This window comes from Aphanomyces invadans (assembly GCF_000520115.1).
Source record: "Aphanomyces invadans strain NJM9701 unplaced genomic scaffold supercont1.22, whole genome shotgun sequence".
Lineage (NCBI taxonomy): Eukaryota > Oomycota > Saprolegniomycetes > Saprolegniales > Verrucalvaceae > Aphanomyces > Aphanomyces invadans.
Window position 1 is genome coordinate 316,968 of NW_008580167.1, and position 13,421 is coordinate 330,388.

Here is a 13,421-nt window from a genome sequence, read left to right on the forward strand (position 1 = left end):
GTGAGGTGGTTGTACACCATCCCGGTGCGGTACACCGTCGCCCAGCGCATCGAGCCATCGGGGCCGATCTCCACCGGGGCGGCTGGGTTGCCCTGGGACATCATGGCTACGAACTCGGGACGAGTCGGCCAGCGCCCATGCACGGCGGCGATGTCGTCCAGGCAGCGGAGCCGGTTGGCTGCGCCATGGAGACACCACCGACGTGTAGGCGGCGTCGTGACCACGCTCGCAGCACACTTGCCGTTCACCCTGGTCGGCTCGTAGGTCGTCAGCCACAGTGGCAGGCGATGCACGGTGGTTGGGGCGAGGGGCAGTTGAACACGCCGGTCCATCGGGGTGGCCGACCACTGGTTCCACACGTCCTGGTGGAAAATGGCTCACCTGGTTGAGCGTTCGCTTCGTTAGCGAAAGGTACAGGGTTCGATCCCCCGCGTCGACGTACGATATGCCAGATAGTCAGTGTGCGCTGGAACCTCAGTCCGTCCGCTCGGGATCCCTTGAGAGGTTGAAGGGAAATAATTATATTTTTGAATTTCATTGTTCAAATGTGACACTAAATGTGATGATTCCAATGAAGCCATGAAAATCCAAGAAGCTGTGATGTTTAAGCAGTCAATCTTTCCTTGTCATTTCAAACAATTATCACTTCTACATTCTCTTGCTCACTTCAGCAACACAAGATGCCGCTTTTTTGCGACTTGGACGAGCAACTGTCTGAGCTTGGAGATGTGCGTGATAGTCTGCGGTGATGAACTTACCGCTGACTGTCAGAGTTTTTCTCGCCGCTTTCACCTTCTTCCTTGGTGCCAACAAAAGCAACTTGTTTCGAACTTCCTCGCTTCGTTGAAGCCATTGATCTTGAATTTCAACAAATTCAAGTTAAATGGCTTGAAAATGGAAAGTCGATAGAGCATCTTCTCCAGCGAAGGTGAGCATAATCCAGTGCACGCAAAGCCGTTCGGATGACTTGTTCGTCGACGACATCCAAATGTGGCAGGCAATAGAAACTGCAGTTTGCTTGCTGATATTTGTGCTCAAGTCAGCCCACTTGCCATTAGCGATCTGCGCCCGAATCGATTGCTTGAACGGACGGAACACAGTGACGTCCAAAAAAAAGATGTGGGTTGAGTTGGCAGGAAGGAACTGTAGAAGAATGCCAAGAGCCTGGGCTTCATCGAAGATGTAGTTGGAATAGTGGGATGAGGTGCCATCGAGAACCAAAAGAACTGGTCGGGGCGTTGTCGACAGGATGGAGTCGTGGAGCATGGACAGCCACTTTCGACAGATAAACGTGTTCGACCAGCCTTTTTCGGACGTAGTGATCGCGGCTCCGGGAATGGTCAAACTGTCGCACACTTGTGTTGAGACGCGATCGCCAGGCAAAATAAAGAGAGGAGGAACCTTAGTGCCGTCAGCACCAACGCATGCGACAACCGTAACATGTAACGAAGCAGTCATTTCTTCAACATACACGTTTCGCGAACCACGGTCAACAACTTTCTTGCATGTCTTGCTGGGGGAAAAGCTGGTTTCGTCCATGTTAAAGACCCGAGAAGGATCGAAATCCACCAGGGACATGGCATGGACAAGCTCGTGAAAGAAGTCGACGACAGTCTCTTTGTCAATGCTGTGGCGGGCCCTGCTCAATCCTTGTGCCTTTGTTGTCTTCAAGACTGGATGGCGTCGAAGGAACTTCTCATACCATCCTGAGGACAGCGTTCGGGGGCTGGAAGTATCGTGAACTATCTCAAGCATTTGACTCGCTTTGAACAGTATGTCGGATCGGCCAACAGGATGCCCATCTCGCGGCATCGCTAACGTCCACGTGACTAGGTCGGCTTCGTATGAGAAAGGCACAAGCGGTTTGGGACCCAACGTAGTGATGGCACTCGTGTTTTGGGATTTGTAATTAATCACATGAGTGCGCAGTGTCCGTTCAGAGATTCCGTAAGTATTGGACGCAGCGGATATCTTGCATAGCCCAGTAATCACATCCTTTACAGCATTTTGCATGTCCTCGGCAGTGTACGGCGTTCTTGGCGGCATGTCGATTTCAAAAAGCACCTTTGTCTCTATAAAGTTATATGCTTTCCCGCCATAAGATACTGAAGGGTTCAATTTATGCATAATCCATTTTGCCCAATGATATGAAAGATTTGATTCTATTGGCTAAGACCGTTCGGCCGATCACTGATGTTTCGGCCGATCACCGAGAGATCACGTTACCGGAGCCCATTATCGTCGAATTTGACATATTTGGGCAGTGCGAGAGGATTCTTCCTTTTCAGCTTAAACTGTTCGAATTAGACAAGCTTGCGCCCTCCGACCAAACAAGGCGTGAAGGTACCGACAATAGGACTTCACGTTCTCGTTCGAGTGTTCAACGCAATCGTCGATCGAAGATCTGGGAAGACTAGTAATGGCAGCGCGTCCAGGCGTACCCACACGTATTCAAACATCGTTGACCTGCCTCTCAACTACTACCTCTGTCCCATTATAAATGTTCGTTTTTGAAAAATCAGGAAACAGGGGAAGTTGTCGCGATCAAGAAGATCTTCAAGACAAGCGACGGACTTGCCAGTAACCGCGCGTATGACACGGTACGACCAATTTGCCTCCCGAAGGCCCTTTATGCGGCCACGCCTCTCATCGGTAAGTTCTCGACCCATATTACCGACTGACAGTGGTTTCCCACGCGCTATTGGTTCACAAACACTCTTACTATCTTGGATTTTGTATAGCAAATTCTGTTCCTTGATTTTGTCTGGGTCCACAAATTGAATATTGAATAGAAAGTTCTCGATGCTGACGACTTGCGCGCCGGTAGCTATAACCAGCTCTTCCTCAGTGCTGTTGGCTCATCATACTCAAGCAGCAACTTTCAACTCTCAATACTTCGTGAGATATGCCATGAAATGTGATTGTTCCCTAAGTTTTGTCCATGAGTGTAAATCCTTGAAATTCATGATTTTCCCCCAAGATAGCCAACTTTAAAGAAAAACGAACATTTCTTATGGGATAGAGGTAGTACACCCTTTTACCTCTAGACCATATCATCTGAATAGGTAGGAGGTCAGCAGTGGTTGCAGGGAGAGGTTGGAAATGAGGCTGGATTATACTCGCTTGACATTTTCGAATCCGACGGCCGTGCCAAAACCTCCGCATTGGCTTCAGCGGCCCGTTGAAACGTCTGGAAGATACTACTAACAGATTGGATGATCAACTAAAAAAAACACTACAATTTAAGGCATGCTTTTAGTACTGTTTCATACGACATATCCAGTTGTGGATGCTCTGTGAACAAAAAAAATGGTGAGGACTCGTGGCATTGCTGGCAACCGCTACTTCATAAATTTCCGGCATCCAAGCTGCGCTTGGTCTTTGAAAACTTGTGCGAGCTACACGCCATACAGGGAACGACGGAAAACCTTACCCCGTTGTCCTCGACCATACTTCTCAAATATGAATATTGTGGAGGTCCAAAATCATCCATTGTAAGTATAAAATCATTTTAGCCAATGGATAACAAAAATTTTCCGTCCAAGCACATGAAACGTCTCGGCCAATAGGCAATCTTAGTTTGGCAACTTCTGCACTTCGTGTCATCATGATAGGGGAATTCCATAAAAACTTTAGGAAAGTAGTAAACTCAGCGTCAGTAATAATGTGTTTAGTTGTTGTTTGAAGGTAGCCAGATCAAGTAGTATCACAGTTTGGTGCCTGCTATCATCCTCTGTGTCCCCTGTTTAACCATTACCGCATCATACTTCCTCTGTCCCACATTACTGTTAACAAATACAAAATCCAGTTTTTCCACATTACTGTGAACAAAAGAAATTCTATTGGCTCATGAGAAAAGAATATGAATTCACTGGCTAAAGATCAAATTCATGCAGGGGAATGAACACTCTACAACAGCAGACCAGCGCGCCGCAAGGATGACTTCTTGAGGTGGGGAAGAGAGTAGTTGTTGCATCCATCCGGCTCGAGAGTAAGACCCATGACCGCCTGAAAGGTGAGAAAACGTTCTCGAGCTTCTCGTAGCTCAGCATCTCGAATGCCATAAGAGTAGATCGAATAACGTCGTTGACAGAACGACTCATTTCCTTGTACTGTAGAGACTGGATCGAAGAGAATAAACCAAGGTCGACGACGTTCAGGTCAGGACTCTTAGGCGGCTGACGGCGGATAACAAAGTTCCAGCTATCGGTCGAGACGCTCTGAAGTACGTCATCCGTGATGGAGCCGTGGGGGGAGGCATTGTCATGTTGCTAGACAACCCGTTTGGTTGCGCTGGGAAAGGACATTTTGATGTTGACGACAAAGTCACGGTACAAGTTTGTGATGACATTCACTAATTGGGTCAACATGGATCCGGCGGGACGGTTCCGAGATGAGCATGCCGCAGGAGCAAGGGATACGAACGGCCACATACCCACTATCCGGCGGGACGGTTCCGAGATGAGCATGCCGCAGGAGCGAGGGATACGAACGGCCACATACCCACTTTCCCGCAGAACATGGTCCCCCGTGCATAGTCAAACCTCAGTCGAGCAACAGCAGCAAAAAACATGTCCTAGGGCATAAAGCGCTTGATTTTCCACGAACGTAGCTGTGGATGCTCGCCAGGGACAAGATAATGCTTGATGCGGTCCTTGTCAGCATTGAACCACTTCTATCTAGGTGGACAACGTCCCAAAGTGGATCAAAGTTTCGGGGGTCGTAACTTTGGCGGGGGTGCAAAATGTACGGCGTTCGAGCTTGTTCTCACTGGACAGAAGAGGTTTGATGCGCGACGAATGTCGTTGTAAGGTTCCTTTCTTGAGGTGGCGACTGAATGTACCCATGTAGGCACCAATGGCAGCTACAATGTCTCGCATGTTTGAACATCGGTCAATTGGTACCGCGCATACAAGGTCCTAGTTGTTGTCGTGTGTGTACAGCGGCTTCTTATCGACCTTGCCTTCTCTGGCTTGATGGCGCCACGGCGGCGAAACGTGCGCCACACGTGGGCTACTGTTTGGCGCGTCATGGCGAGCTGAAGCGCAACTCTGGTCATGGCGCCGTGCATTAACTTTCCCATGTTGAAGAAGGATTGCAGTTGTCGGATTATTTCTGCTTTCGTGGCAAATGGAGAGCACTCGAGGTGTACCCGCGGGTTGATTCTCCATTGCGGAAATTAGAAAATGTTTTGATTTGAGTATGTTTGTATTTTTATTTGAGTGGTTGTCATGCGACGTCGATTTCGAGCGCGAAATTTCAGGTTTGGTGGTTGATGGCCAATGACTTCAACCTGTAGTAGTTTTTTGGACTTTATAATATGATTTCTGCATGACCTTTGGTCCAGATATGAGCCTTTTGGGGTCAGCGTGATGGCATTTGATAACATTAATGTGGGACAGAGGAAGTACTATTCTCGCAAGGAATTGTGCGATATTGTTTTCATTTTGTCCCTCCAAAAAGAGAATATCGCTCAATTTTTAAGTTCAAACGTACATTCTGCATTCCACGTGACACCAATTGGCACATGGGGCATTAATTCGCTCATGACAACTGGATATACATCAGGTGTGTTGTTTTTGAACGACAGTTAGCGAACGAAATTTTCTCGCAAACCGGTTGAGAAAGACTGTTAGACGTGCTCCAACCAAATGCGCTAACATCCCCTCGTGGTAGCATGTAGCATTGGTTTGCCAGCGAAAGCTGCGTTGTAGCTTGTGTCCTAAATTTATACAACGGTACCTTTCTCAGTAAAATACTCAGTAAGTATGAAGAGGTGTAAGACATACATCAGGACAAAGTACAGTTATATAAACATTGTATGGGAAAAATGAATGATACCTACACTCGTTGTTGGTCGTGAAGAGCCAGCTGATCTACCAGGCAGTGGCTTCGCGAATAATCTTGGGGTCCGCAGCCAAGGAGAGGCTGACCATGATACAGAGAATGATTGCCGATGGGGAAGAAATGCCTTGTGAGGTCTCTCGTTTACGATGGCTCTGTGCCAGTGATGGTTAGGTGTACAGTGATGCCTCCATTTTTGCAACGACCGAAATCAATAAACAATGAAAGGAATAAATTTACAAAGGTTTGGTACAACACGCTCTGCAGACAATTCAAATGTATTCATTCAGCTTATCAAGACATCAATTTACAGGTCGTCACGAACTCGCTCCTGGCGAGTTCATCAGCACTTGCGAACTATTTGTGTTGTTCATGTTTTGCACATTGGTGTTTGCCATCCTGGGCATGGAAATGTACCGCGGGGCATTTCATTATCAGTGCCGGGCGACGCCGTTTCCCGTCGCATTGCCCCGAACGGAACGCTCAACTCCTCTCCAAACGCATCGTACATTGCGATGGTGCAAGCCGCGCCCGACCTGTTTCCGTGCATGATGGGGAGTGCGCCGATTTCACACAGCACGTAGGTGTGGCCCGAGCAGCAAGACTGCTTTTGGCCGTCGGATCCTGGGGAAAGGCCCCCAAGCTGTGCAATCCAAACAGTGGCGTGGGTCGCCAATGCGTCGCCGGCTTTGTGTGCGTCTCCAACTACGACAGCGAAGGAAACCCTCGCTTCAAGTACATGGAGCACCAGCGTCGTTGTGTAGGCAGCAAAAGTCAGTACTGCTGGCGTCCCTGCCGCCCGAGCGCGCCAGGCCGAGACCTGTCCACGTCGACGCGGCTCAGCATTGCCGTCCAGTCGTCGTGGAGACGGCACGTGTCTGCAGTACGCACTCGAATGAGCACGCTCGCCAGCGGATGGCATTTCTTCCGTCGCGGTACAAGTTTCAATTTCAAATCCTACTGCTCGAAATGAATGTATTAGTTCTCGGAGGATATTGAATGTGTCCTGTTGCAAAAATAGAGGCATCACTGTACTAGAAGTATTGACTAATTGTCAATACACTAGTAGCTCTATGAACTTGGTCGCAACAATTCGGTCGTAAAGATTCCATGCCCTGAAAATCCCAAAATTTGAACCAATGAAAACACAGTCCTGTTCTGCTCAAAACGTAGATTCGAATATTATTTACTAGTATTTCTCAAGATCGTCCACCGAGTGGAAATATTTCTCACCGTCGTCCATGTGGAACGTTCAAGACGTATTTTTATTCCGAATCGTCCATCACGGCATGATTGGCTAAAAGTCTAACGAGAATAAAATCGTTGGAAGTCAGTCCCAAGTGGGATTTAGTCGTCTCCGTCCAGAATTTCAGCGGCCCCCAGCAATCACCGACCGCACCTGCCGTCCACGACGCCACACCAAGCGCGACAGCGGTATGACTTAGCGACTTTCGATGTACATCTGGCCCAACATGCCAGGCATGCCACATCCTCCAACTCATGAGGATTTTAGCCAATCATGCCGCGATGGACGATTTGGAATAAAAATACCTGATGAAAGTTCAAATTGGACGATCGTGAAAAATATTTCCATTATGTGGACGATCTTGAAAAATACCCCTGTGCAAATTCTTTCATGACAAACCCTTCGTACCACGGGGGAAGGCCATCCCGTTGTTTGCAGTAGCCAGCAAAGCAATCGGGCGGAGCGGGGACCGAGGGTGAAAGGAAACGCGTCCAAAAGTACACCCTCTCTGCACCTTTCCTGTTGGAGGCACCGCAAAAAGTCACGGGGGGGGGTTACGATGACTTTCGAAGCAGCCGTCGCTTCATCGGGACGTCGACCGGTTTCGCGCCGTTTCAAGATATGTTGGCACATTGGCGCGCTCCATTGTCTGCCGAGGCAAGATGCGCCGTCGAGATGTGTGCTCCGGGCTAGGCATCGACAAGCGCCGATGCGTACAAGCGATGGCGGCCTACACGCCGAATGCGATGACAAGCAGAGGTGTTTTCGTTCGAGCAGAGGGGTGGCATCCCGATCAAATCACAAAATTGATCCAAGCCGCGAATAAAAACACAAATGGCTCTTTCGGGAGAGCAAGTACCGAGGGAGGATGAGCGGTACCCCCGTCGATGGAGAGGCGCGTGCGAGTTGTCGACGCTATGATCTGCCGATGTGATTGTGCGTCGGAACGCGAATCCAATCCAGCATCGAGCGTTTTCGTCAGCCGTGCACGCCCATCCGGCCAACAACAAGACGACTGGCACTCAAATAGATTAGTTTACATCGGTACAAAACGAGGGGCTTCAGAGCTCCGACTTGAGAGCACGCCCGCCTCCGTGGCGAATACACAGCCCGGCGCTGACCGCCCCTTTGCCACACCCTCCCACACTGCATCGAGGCCCGCCTCCATGGGACACACACAACTGGCCGCCAACGGCGCTCTTTCCGCACGATGCGACTTGGCATCGCCTTCCGCCGCCGTGCGCAATGCACAGTCCCTTTGACACGGCCGACTTGGAGCACTGCGGCACCTGGCACCGCTTGCCGCCCCCGTGGGCTACACACAACCCGCCAGCGAGGGCAGACTTTGTACAATCCGGGACGCCGCACCGCTTTCCACCTCCGTGTGCGATGCAGAAGCCGCCTTCCTTGGCGCTCTTGATGCAGTCGAGGGATTGGCATCGCTTGCCGCCTCCATGGGCAATACAAAACCCGCCGGCTTTGGCCGTCTTGTGGCACAAGACGTGTTTGCACACCCGCGTCGATGTCGACAGCGGCAACGTCGACGAGGTGGAGCTGGTCAAGAGCGACATGAGCGATCGCGGTGGCGGCCCAGCTGACGACGACGCAGCAGTCATTGGATATCGGGGGCCAACGACCGGCGAGTTGGGGCCGTGGGACAGCGCACGCTGGGGTTGCAAGTGCGGCCGATGGGACGTCTCGATCGGTTGATTCGATGGCGTGACAAACTGGTGGAGGACAAAGGACCGGGTCGTGGACGGCGGCGGCGGCGTCGACACCCCCGCGAGGCGCGTGTGCGTGAGGCACAGGCGCAGGTGCTTGGCATAGCGCGGGCAGTTGGCCACGAGGCACAGGTCCGGTTCGGTCGGCGTGTGGTCACCGAATCGACGTCGTGGATCGACGATCGGGGCAGTGGAACGTGCTGACCGATGCATCCCGCGCTACCCAAAATTAAAACTGGATCGGTTGCTATAGGTCGCGAACGTGGTATTTCGAGCGTCCTGTCTCGACGCGAGTTATTTCGGGGCTGGCTCACCCTCCGACTGTAACACGTGGACAACGCATCGGCATCGGGCCGTTAACATGTCGACGCGGGATGCGATGGCGGCGGGGGCTTGCCTCGGGCGGCGGCGACAGCGGCTCCGTCTCGAAAAAAGGGCGAGGGCTACGTCCTGGCCGTCGCTGCCGCGGCGGTTGCATCGAGGGCACAACCCGATGGTGTGGGCCGCCTACTGGATTACTTGGAACCCACATCCACTACAGATCGGAGCCAGTCCAGCCGGGGGGATTGCCGGCCTCGACTCTCTCTTCCAGCGCGGACGTGACAGATGGACAAATATTGCACGATCAGATGTAGCCATCAAGCACACTCGACATGGTTGGAGGCGGCGGGCGGGCCAAGACGGAAGCATGGCCTTGGCTGTATTCAAAGGGCCGACCTCGATGGTGGCCCCCCCCAGCAAGCACGAACTGTTTCCACGTCACAGTTGTGCAAAGTGCACGGCAAAGTGCCTTTTACGTCGAAACACGCGTGGTGACCAGACGGTGCGGCGACGACTCGTACCGATCAGTGCCTTTGTCGCGAATCCGATAAATCTATCGCTGCTACCTAACGCTGGCCGAGCGCGATCGATCGCATCCATCCATCCATCCATGGTGACGACCTCGTGGCATGGCTCGCCGAGGCTGCGACCAAGGTGGCGCCCCCCACCTCCCCCGATGCAAAGCTGGTATGGTGAGGGGCAATCTGCGCCCCATCGCCCCCTCTCGGCGTGTGTGGAGTGCGACGCTTCTGTGGGACAAATGTCGAGCGCAGACTCTTCGCGCTGGTCGGTCGAAGCATCTGGCATTGGGGAAATCGCCGTCGTGCGCTGAATGGTGCAACTGTGCGGTCCCACATACCCCCATGATGATTTCCGCCATGCGTATTCGCATCGCGTTGCCATGAATTCGTGGCTGCATGGCGTGCTATGCCACCGAGAACACGTGGCGACCTCATCACTTGCACTGGTCCGCACACCATGGCGGCAACGACGAGTGCAGCTGGTTGAATCGCGCTCGCTCGTTCGTGTGTATCGAAGCGGGATGCTTGGCGCCGCTGCGCTCGCACGGTGGCTCTCGGCATGATGTACGACGCGAATGGGCTGCTCCTGGAGACGAGATGTTTCAAGACCAAGCGTAACCGCCGCCACCCGCCTCGAAAAAAATTCCCAGTCGCGATGGCGTCCGGAATGCCAGACCCGCTCGCGTCGCTTCGATCTGCGATCGACGCCAAGTTACGGGACGAAGGCATCTATTCCCAGCTGAGGTCCCTTATCCAGACGCATACAACCACTGTCGACCATGCCATCGATGATTGCCCGGACCACGACGATCGGGTATTGCACACGTTACTCGAGTCGGACGTTGTGCAGCAACTGATTGCGTCCCTTCAAACGCCATCGTTGTCCGTGCCAGGGCCGTCGTCGTTCTGTACGCCACCCGCGGCTACCGAATCCATCGACGAGGATGCCACCTCTGGCCAGGTGTGGCCTGTCCTGCATGTGCGCGTGCTGGGCGGTCGAGCATTCGTCGACAGCCTGATCGACGACACTGCGGCTTGCCCGACTACCGGAGCCACGGTCGATGGTCAGACCTGCACAACGTCACGAACGTGCCTTCGATACGACGTGGCCTTTCACGGCCAACGTTATCAATCGCGCCTAGTCCCGTGTGTTGTGGACCCGCCATTTGATGAAGCCATGGCGTTTACGCTGCACCCCACCACCCCCAACGGCGGAGTCGTCGCCAAGTGGGAATGGCTCTGCGCAATCGAAGAATCCATGCACTGGACGATCACAAAGCATGTGCAAACCCGGTCGCTGACAACGGTACGATCTTGGGGCATTGCGGCACACGCCGTCCTCTCATTTAGACTGAATCATCGACGTGGACGACAGGACTCGTGGCAGGATGTCGCTGTCGACCTTGTGGCCGCCGCGACGTTGGACTGGCGGCACTGGCTCACATCGCCCCATCCCGTCGTCCATATTCCGCTCGCGCTCCACGGTCCCATGAAAGTGCCCGTCGGTACAAAACAAATCCATTATGACGTGGGGGCGATGTCGTTGGATTTCCCTTGCGCCGCGTTGAACTCCATGCTCGTTATCGTGTGCGGATCATGTGCCCATCTTCAAACGTTGACAGGTCGCCGCTTTGCATGATGTAGGGCTGGTAAACCTTCGGTTGGACATGCCCAGTGTGCGAAAATCGACTGCCACAACGCATGACGCAAAGACGCGTTTGCAAAAAGACACACTGACTGGGCACGGGACCCAGTCGCATTTGTACCAGTATTGCAAGCAGTGGTGGGCAGAGTATGTCCGGGAGTACGGCGCCAGCTACGTCGGCAAGGCCCATTGGATTCGCCTGTTTGTCGAAGACGATACGCACCACTACAAACTCGTACGAGAATCGATTATTCCAATGGATGTAGCTGCACTTGATGGCCGGCGCGACATCCGTCGGTCGGACAGCATGGCTCGGTTGTCATGCGTTGAACGTAGGTGTGCACGTTTGTGACCCCGCTTCAGTCGATCCATCTAGCGACCCCGAGCGAAGCAGCACGGTTTGTGTCGCTCGTGCCGTTTGTGCGAGCGGCACACGTCGGCACGGGGCGCGACGCGACGTGGCATTCGATCCCTGCATTCCTAGCGTTGGGCCACGGGGACTGCGAGGAGCATGCTGTACGTGTCGTACTTTTCAAACAAACGCTTTTTTTGTCGTTGTCGACGTGGATTTGGACGTGTTGCTGTACAAGTTGATTGCGCCTCACACGTTGTGCGTCACTAGATCTTGCTCGCGTCATTGTTCTTGGGCTTTGGTTTGAAAACGTACGTGTGCATGGGCACGTTGCGGCGCAAACCAGCGTCAACAAGCAGCGCCGTCGCACCGCCGGTGCGCCATGTCTGGGTGGCGACGATCTTAACCACCGGGTACGTAGCGCACCTTTGTTCATGACTGATACACGCGCGTCGTGATCGAATCGATCGACTAGAGTCATGCTATGGGAAGCCGTGACGGGTGAATGTGTCGCTGCGTCGGCACCAGCGTGTCCTTACGACCGTGTGGACTGCATATTTAACCACAAGTCGTTCTTTGCCAACTGCCAAACGACCGAGTTGTTTGGTGAAGTCGATTGGAACGTGCACAACTCGGCGCTGTGGAAGGGTCTGGACGCAGCCTTGATTGCCCAAGTGCGACCACGCCAGCCATCTATTTCGTTGCGACCTCCAAACGTGATGACAGCGGCAGACAATGAAAAACTCGACACGGCACTGCGCCAGTGGCTGTACTCGACACGACGAGCCCACGGGCTAACGTGTACCAAGTGGCATCCAAACTTGAGCCACTACGTCCGCATCGCGCTCAAGTCGTATGAAGTGGAACGGGTGTTTGGTACTGCGAATGCCGACAACGTTTTCTTTCAGGTGCGACGTGCATCGACGACGATCGCCCATGTTGAATGCATGGCGAGCGTAGAATTGTATACAAGGAGCGGTGCCCCAAGGCCACACGTTCAAGGGCTTCCCCGTAAGCGCGATCGGCCTCGAAGACCTCCAGCGCAAGCTCATGGCAAATGCGGTTGGCCGTGACGTCATCTTGTTCCCGCGCGCGGCGCATGCACTTTTCGGTGTCGCCATCATGAGCATGCCGTACCCAGAGGGTATCTCTCTCATCTGGGCCATGGTCGCGGTCGTCTACAAAACGTCCTAGCGGCTTCTGGTCCAGTCGGTAGCCGTTTCGTACGTCCCACGCGGTTTCACCATATCGCGAAATTCACGGAAATGTATGATTGGCTACAATGCTTTGTCGAGTGATTTTGATTGGCTAAAAAATCCCACCATCCTAAATTGTCGCGTTTTTCATCGCGAACGACGAATTCACGTCGAGAGTTTCTCGAGTCGACAGCACTAGTCGCACCACACTCGCGTCAAACGAGCCACAACTGTTGGATAGGTCAAATGACAATTTAGCAAGCTCAATTTATAAAAAAATAAGCGTAGAGAAATCAAGTTTCAAAAAGCACTCGACGATCGACTCGTGCTCAACTCGTATCCGCTATACGTATGGGCGCACTTCCGTGCCACTTTTCCAGTCGCCAAGATGAAGGTGTTCCTGGCCTCCATTTTGCTATTATAATAGTGTTTTGAATTCAGGAGAAAAAATGTAGTTTGAACGTCCTAGAATTGTATCATAATTCGCCTTAGTTTAAAAGATAATTGCACGGAAGTAATTAAAATATCGATAGGCTGAAAACGATTCCGTGCCATTTTATCCGAAAGCATTTGAC

At 52.5% G+C, this 13,421-nt stretch overlaps 2 protein-coding genes and 1 non-coding gene across 6 annotated transcripts; 2 read left to right on the plus strand and 1 right to left on the minus strand.

The window, feature by feature from the left end:
• Positions 1 to 365: 365 nt before the first annotated feature.
• H310_09658 lies at positions 366 to 439 on the plus strand. The gene has a single exon. It is a non-coding gene; the product is annotated as a tRNA-Thr (tRNA).
• Positions 440 to 8,104: 7,665 nt separating this feature from the next.
• H310_09659 (hypothetical protein) lies at positions 8,105 to 9,036 on the minus strand. Its single transcript, XM_008875798.1, has one exon. The coding sequence runs from the start codon at positions 9,022 to 9,024 to the stop codon at positions 8,152 to 8,154; it is 873 nt and encodes a 290-aa protein (XP_008874020.1). The 5' UTR covers positions 9,025 to 9,036; the 3' UTR covers positions 8,105 to 8,151.
• Positions 9,037 to 10,102: 1,066 nt separating this feature from the next.
• H310_09660 (hypothetical protein) lies at positions 10,103 to 12,985 on the plus strand. Of its 4 annotated transcripts, none has more exons than XM_008875801.1 (7): positions 10,103 to 10,959; positions 11,029 to 11,158; positions 11,298 to 11,630; positions 11,675 to 11,814; positions 11,921 to 12,063; positions 12,126 to 12,558; positions 12,611 to 12,985. In XM_008875801.1, the coding sequence occupies exons 1-7, from the start codon at positions 10,213 to 10,215 to the stop codon at positions 12,842 to 12,844; spliced, it is 2,160 nt and encodes a 719-aa protein (XP_008874023.1). In that variant the 5' UTR covers positions 10,103 to 10,212; the 3' UTR covers positions 12,845 to 12,985. The 4 variants fall into 4 exon arrangements, with proteins under 4 accessions (XP_008874023.1, XP_008874024.1, XP_008874021.1 ...); XM_008875802.1 differs by having other exon boundaries at positions 11,298 to 11,533; positions 11,635 to 11,814; XM_008875799.1 differs by having other exon boundaries at positions 12,126 to 12,985.
• The last annotated feature ends 436 nt before the right edge of the window (positions 12,986 to 13,421 follow it).

What these genes read in the sequence shown, in the direction of transcription:
- H310_09660 (XM_008875801.1), top strand. Translation starts at nt 10,213, where the DNA reads ATGATGTACGACGCGAATGGGCTGCTCCTGGAGACGAGATGTTTCAAG. An exon ending in TCGGTTGTCATGCGTTGAAC is followed by an intron (nt 11,631 to 11,674) that starts GTAGGTGTGCAC and finishes CGATCCATCTAG; the next exon opens with CGACCCCGAGCGAAGCAGCA. An exon ending in CCGACAACGTTTTCTTTCAG is followed by an intron (nt 12,559 to 12,610) that starts GTGCGACGTGCA and finishes TGGCGAGCGTAG; the next exon opens with AATTGTATACAAGGAGCGGT.
- H310_09659 (XM_008875798.1), bottom strand. Translation starts at nt 9,024, where the DNA reads ATGCATCGGTCAGCACGTTCCACTGCCCCGATCGTCGATCCACGACGT.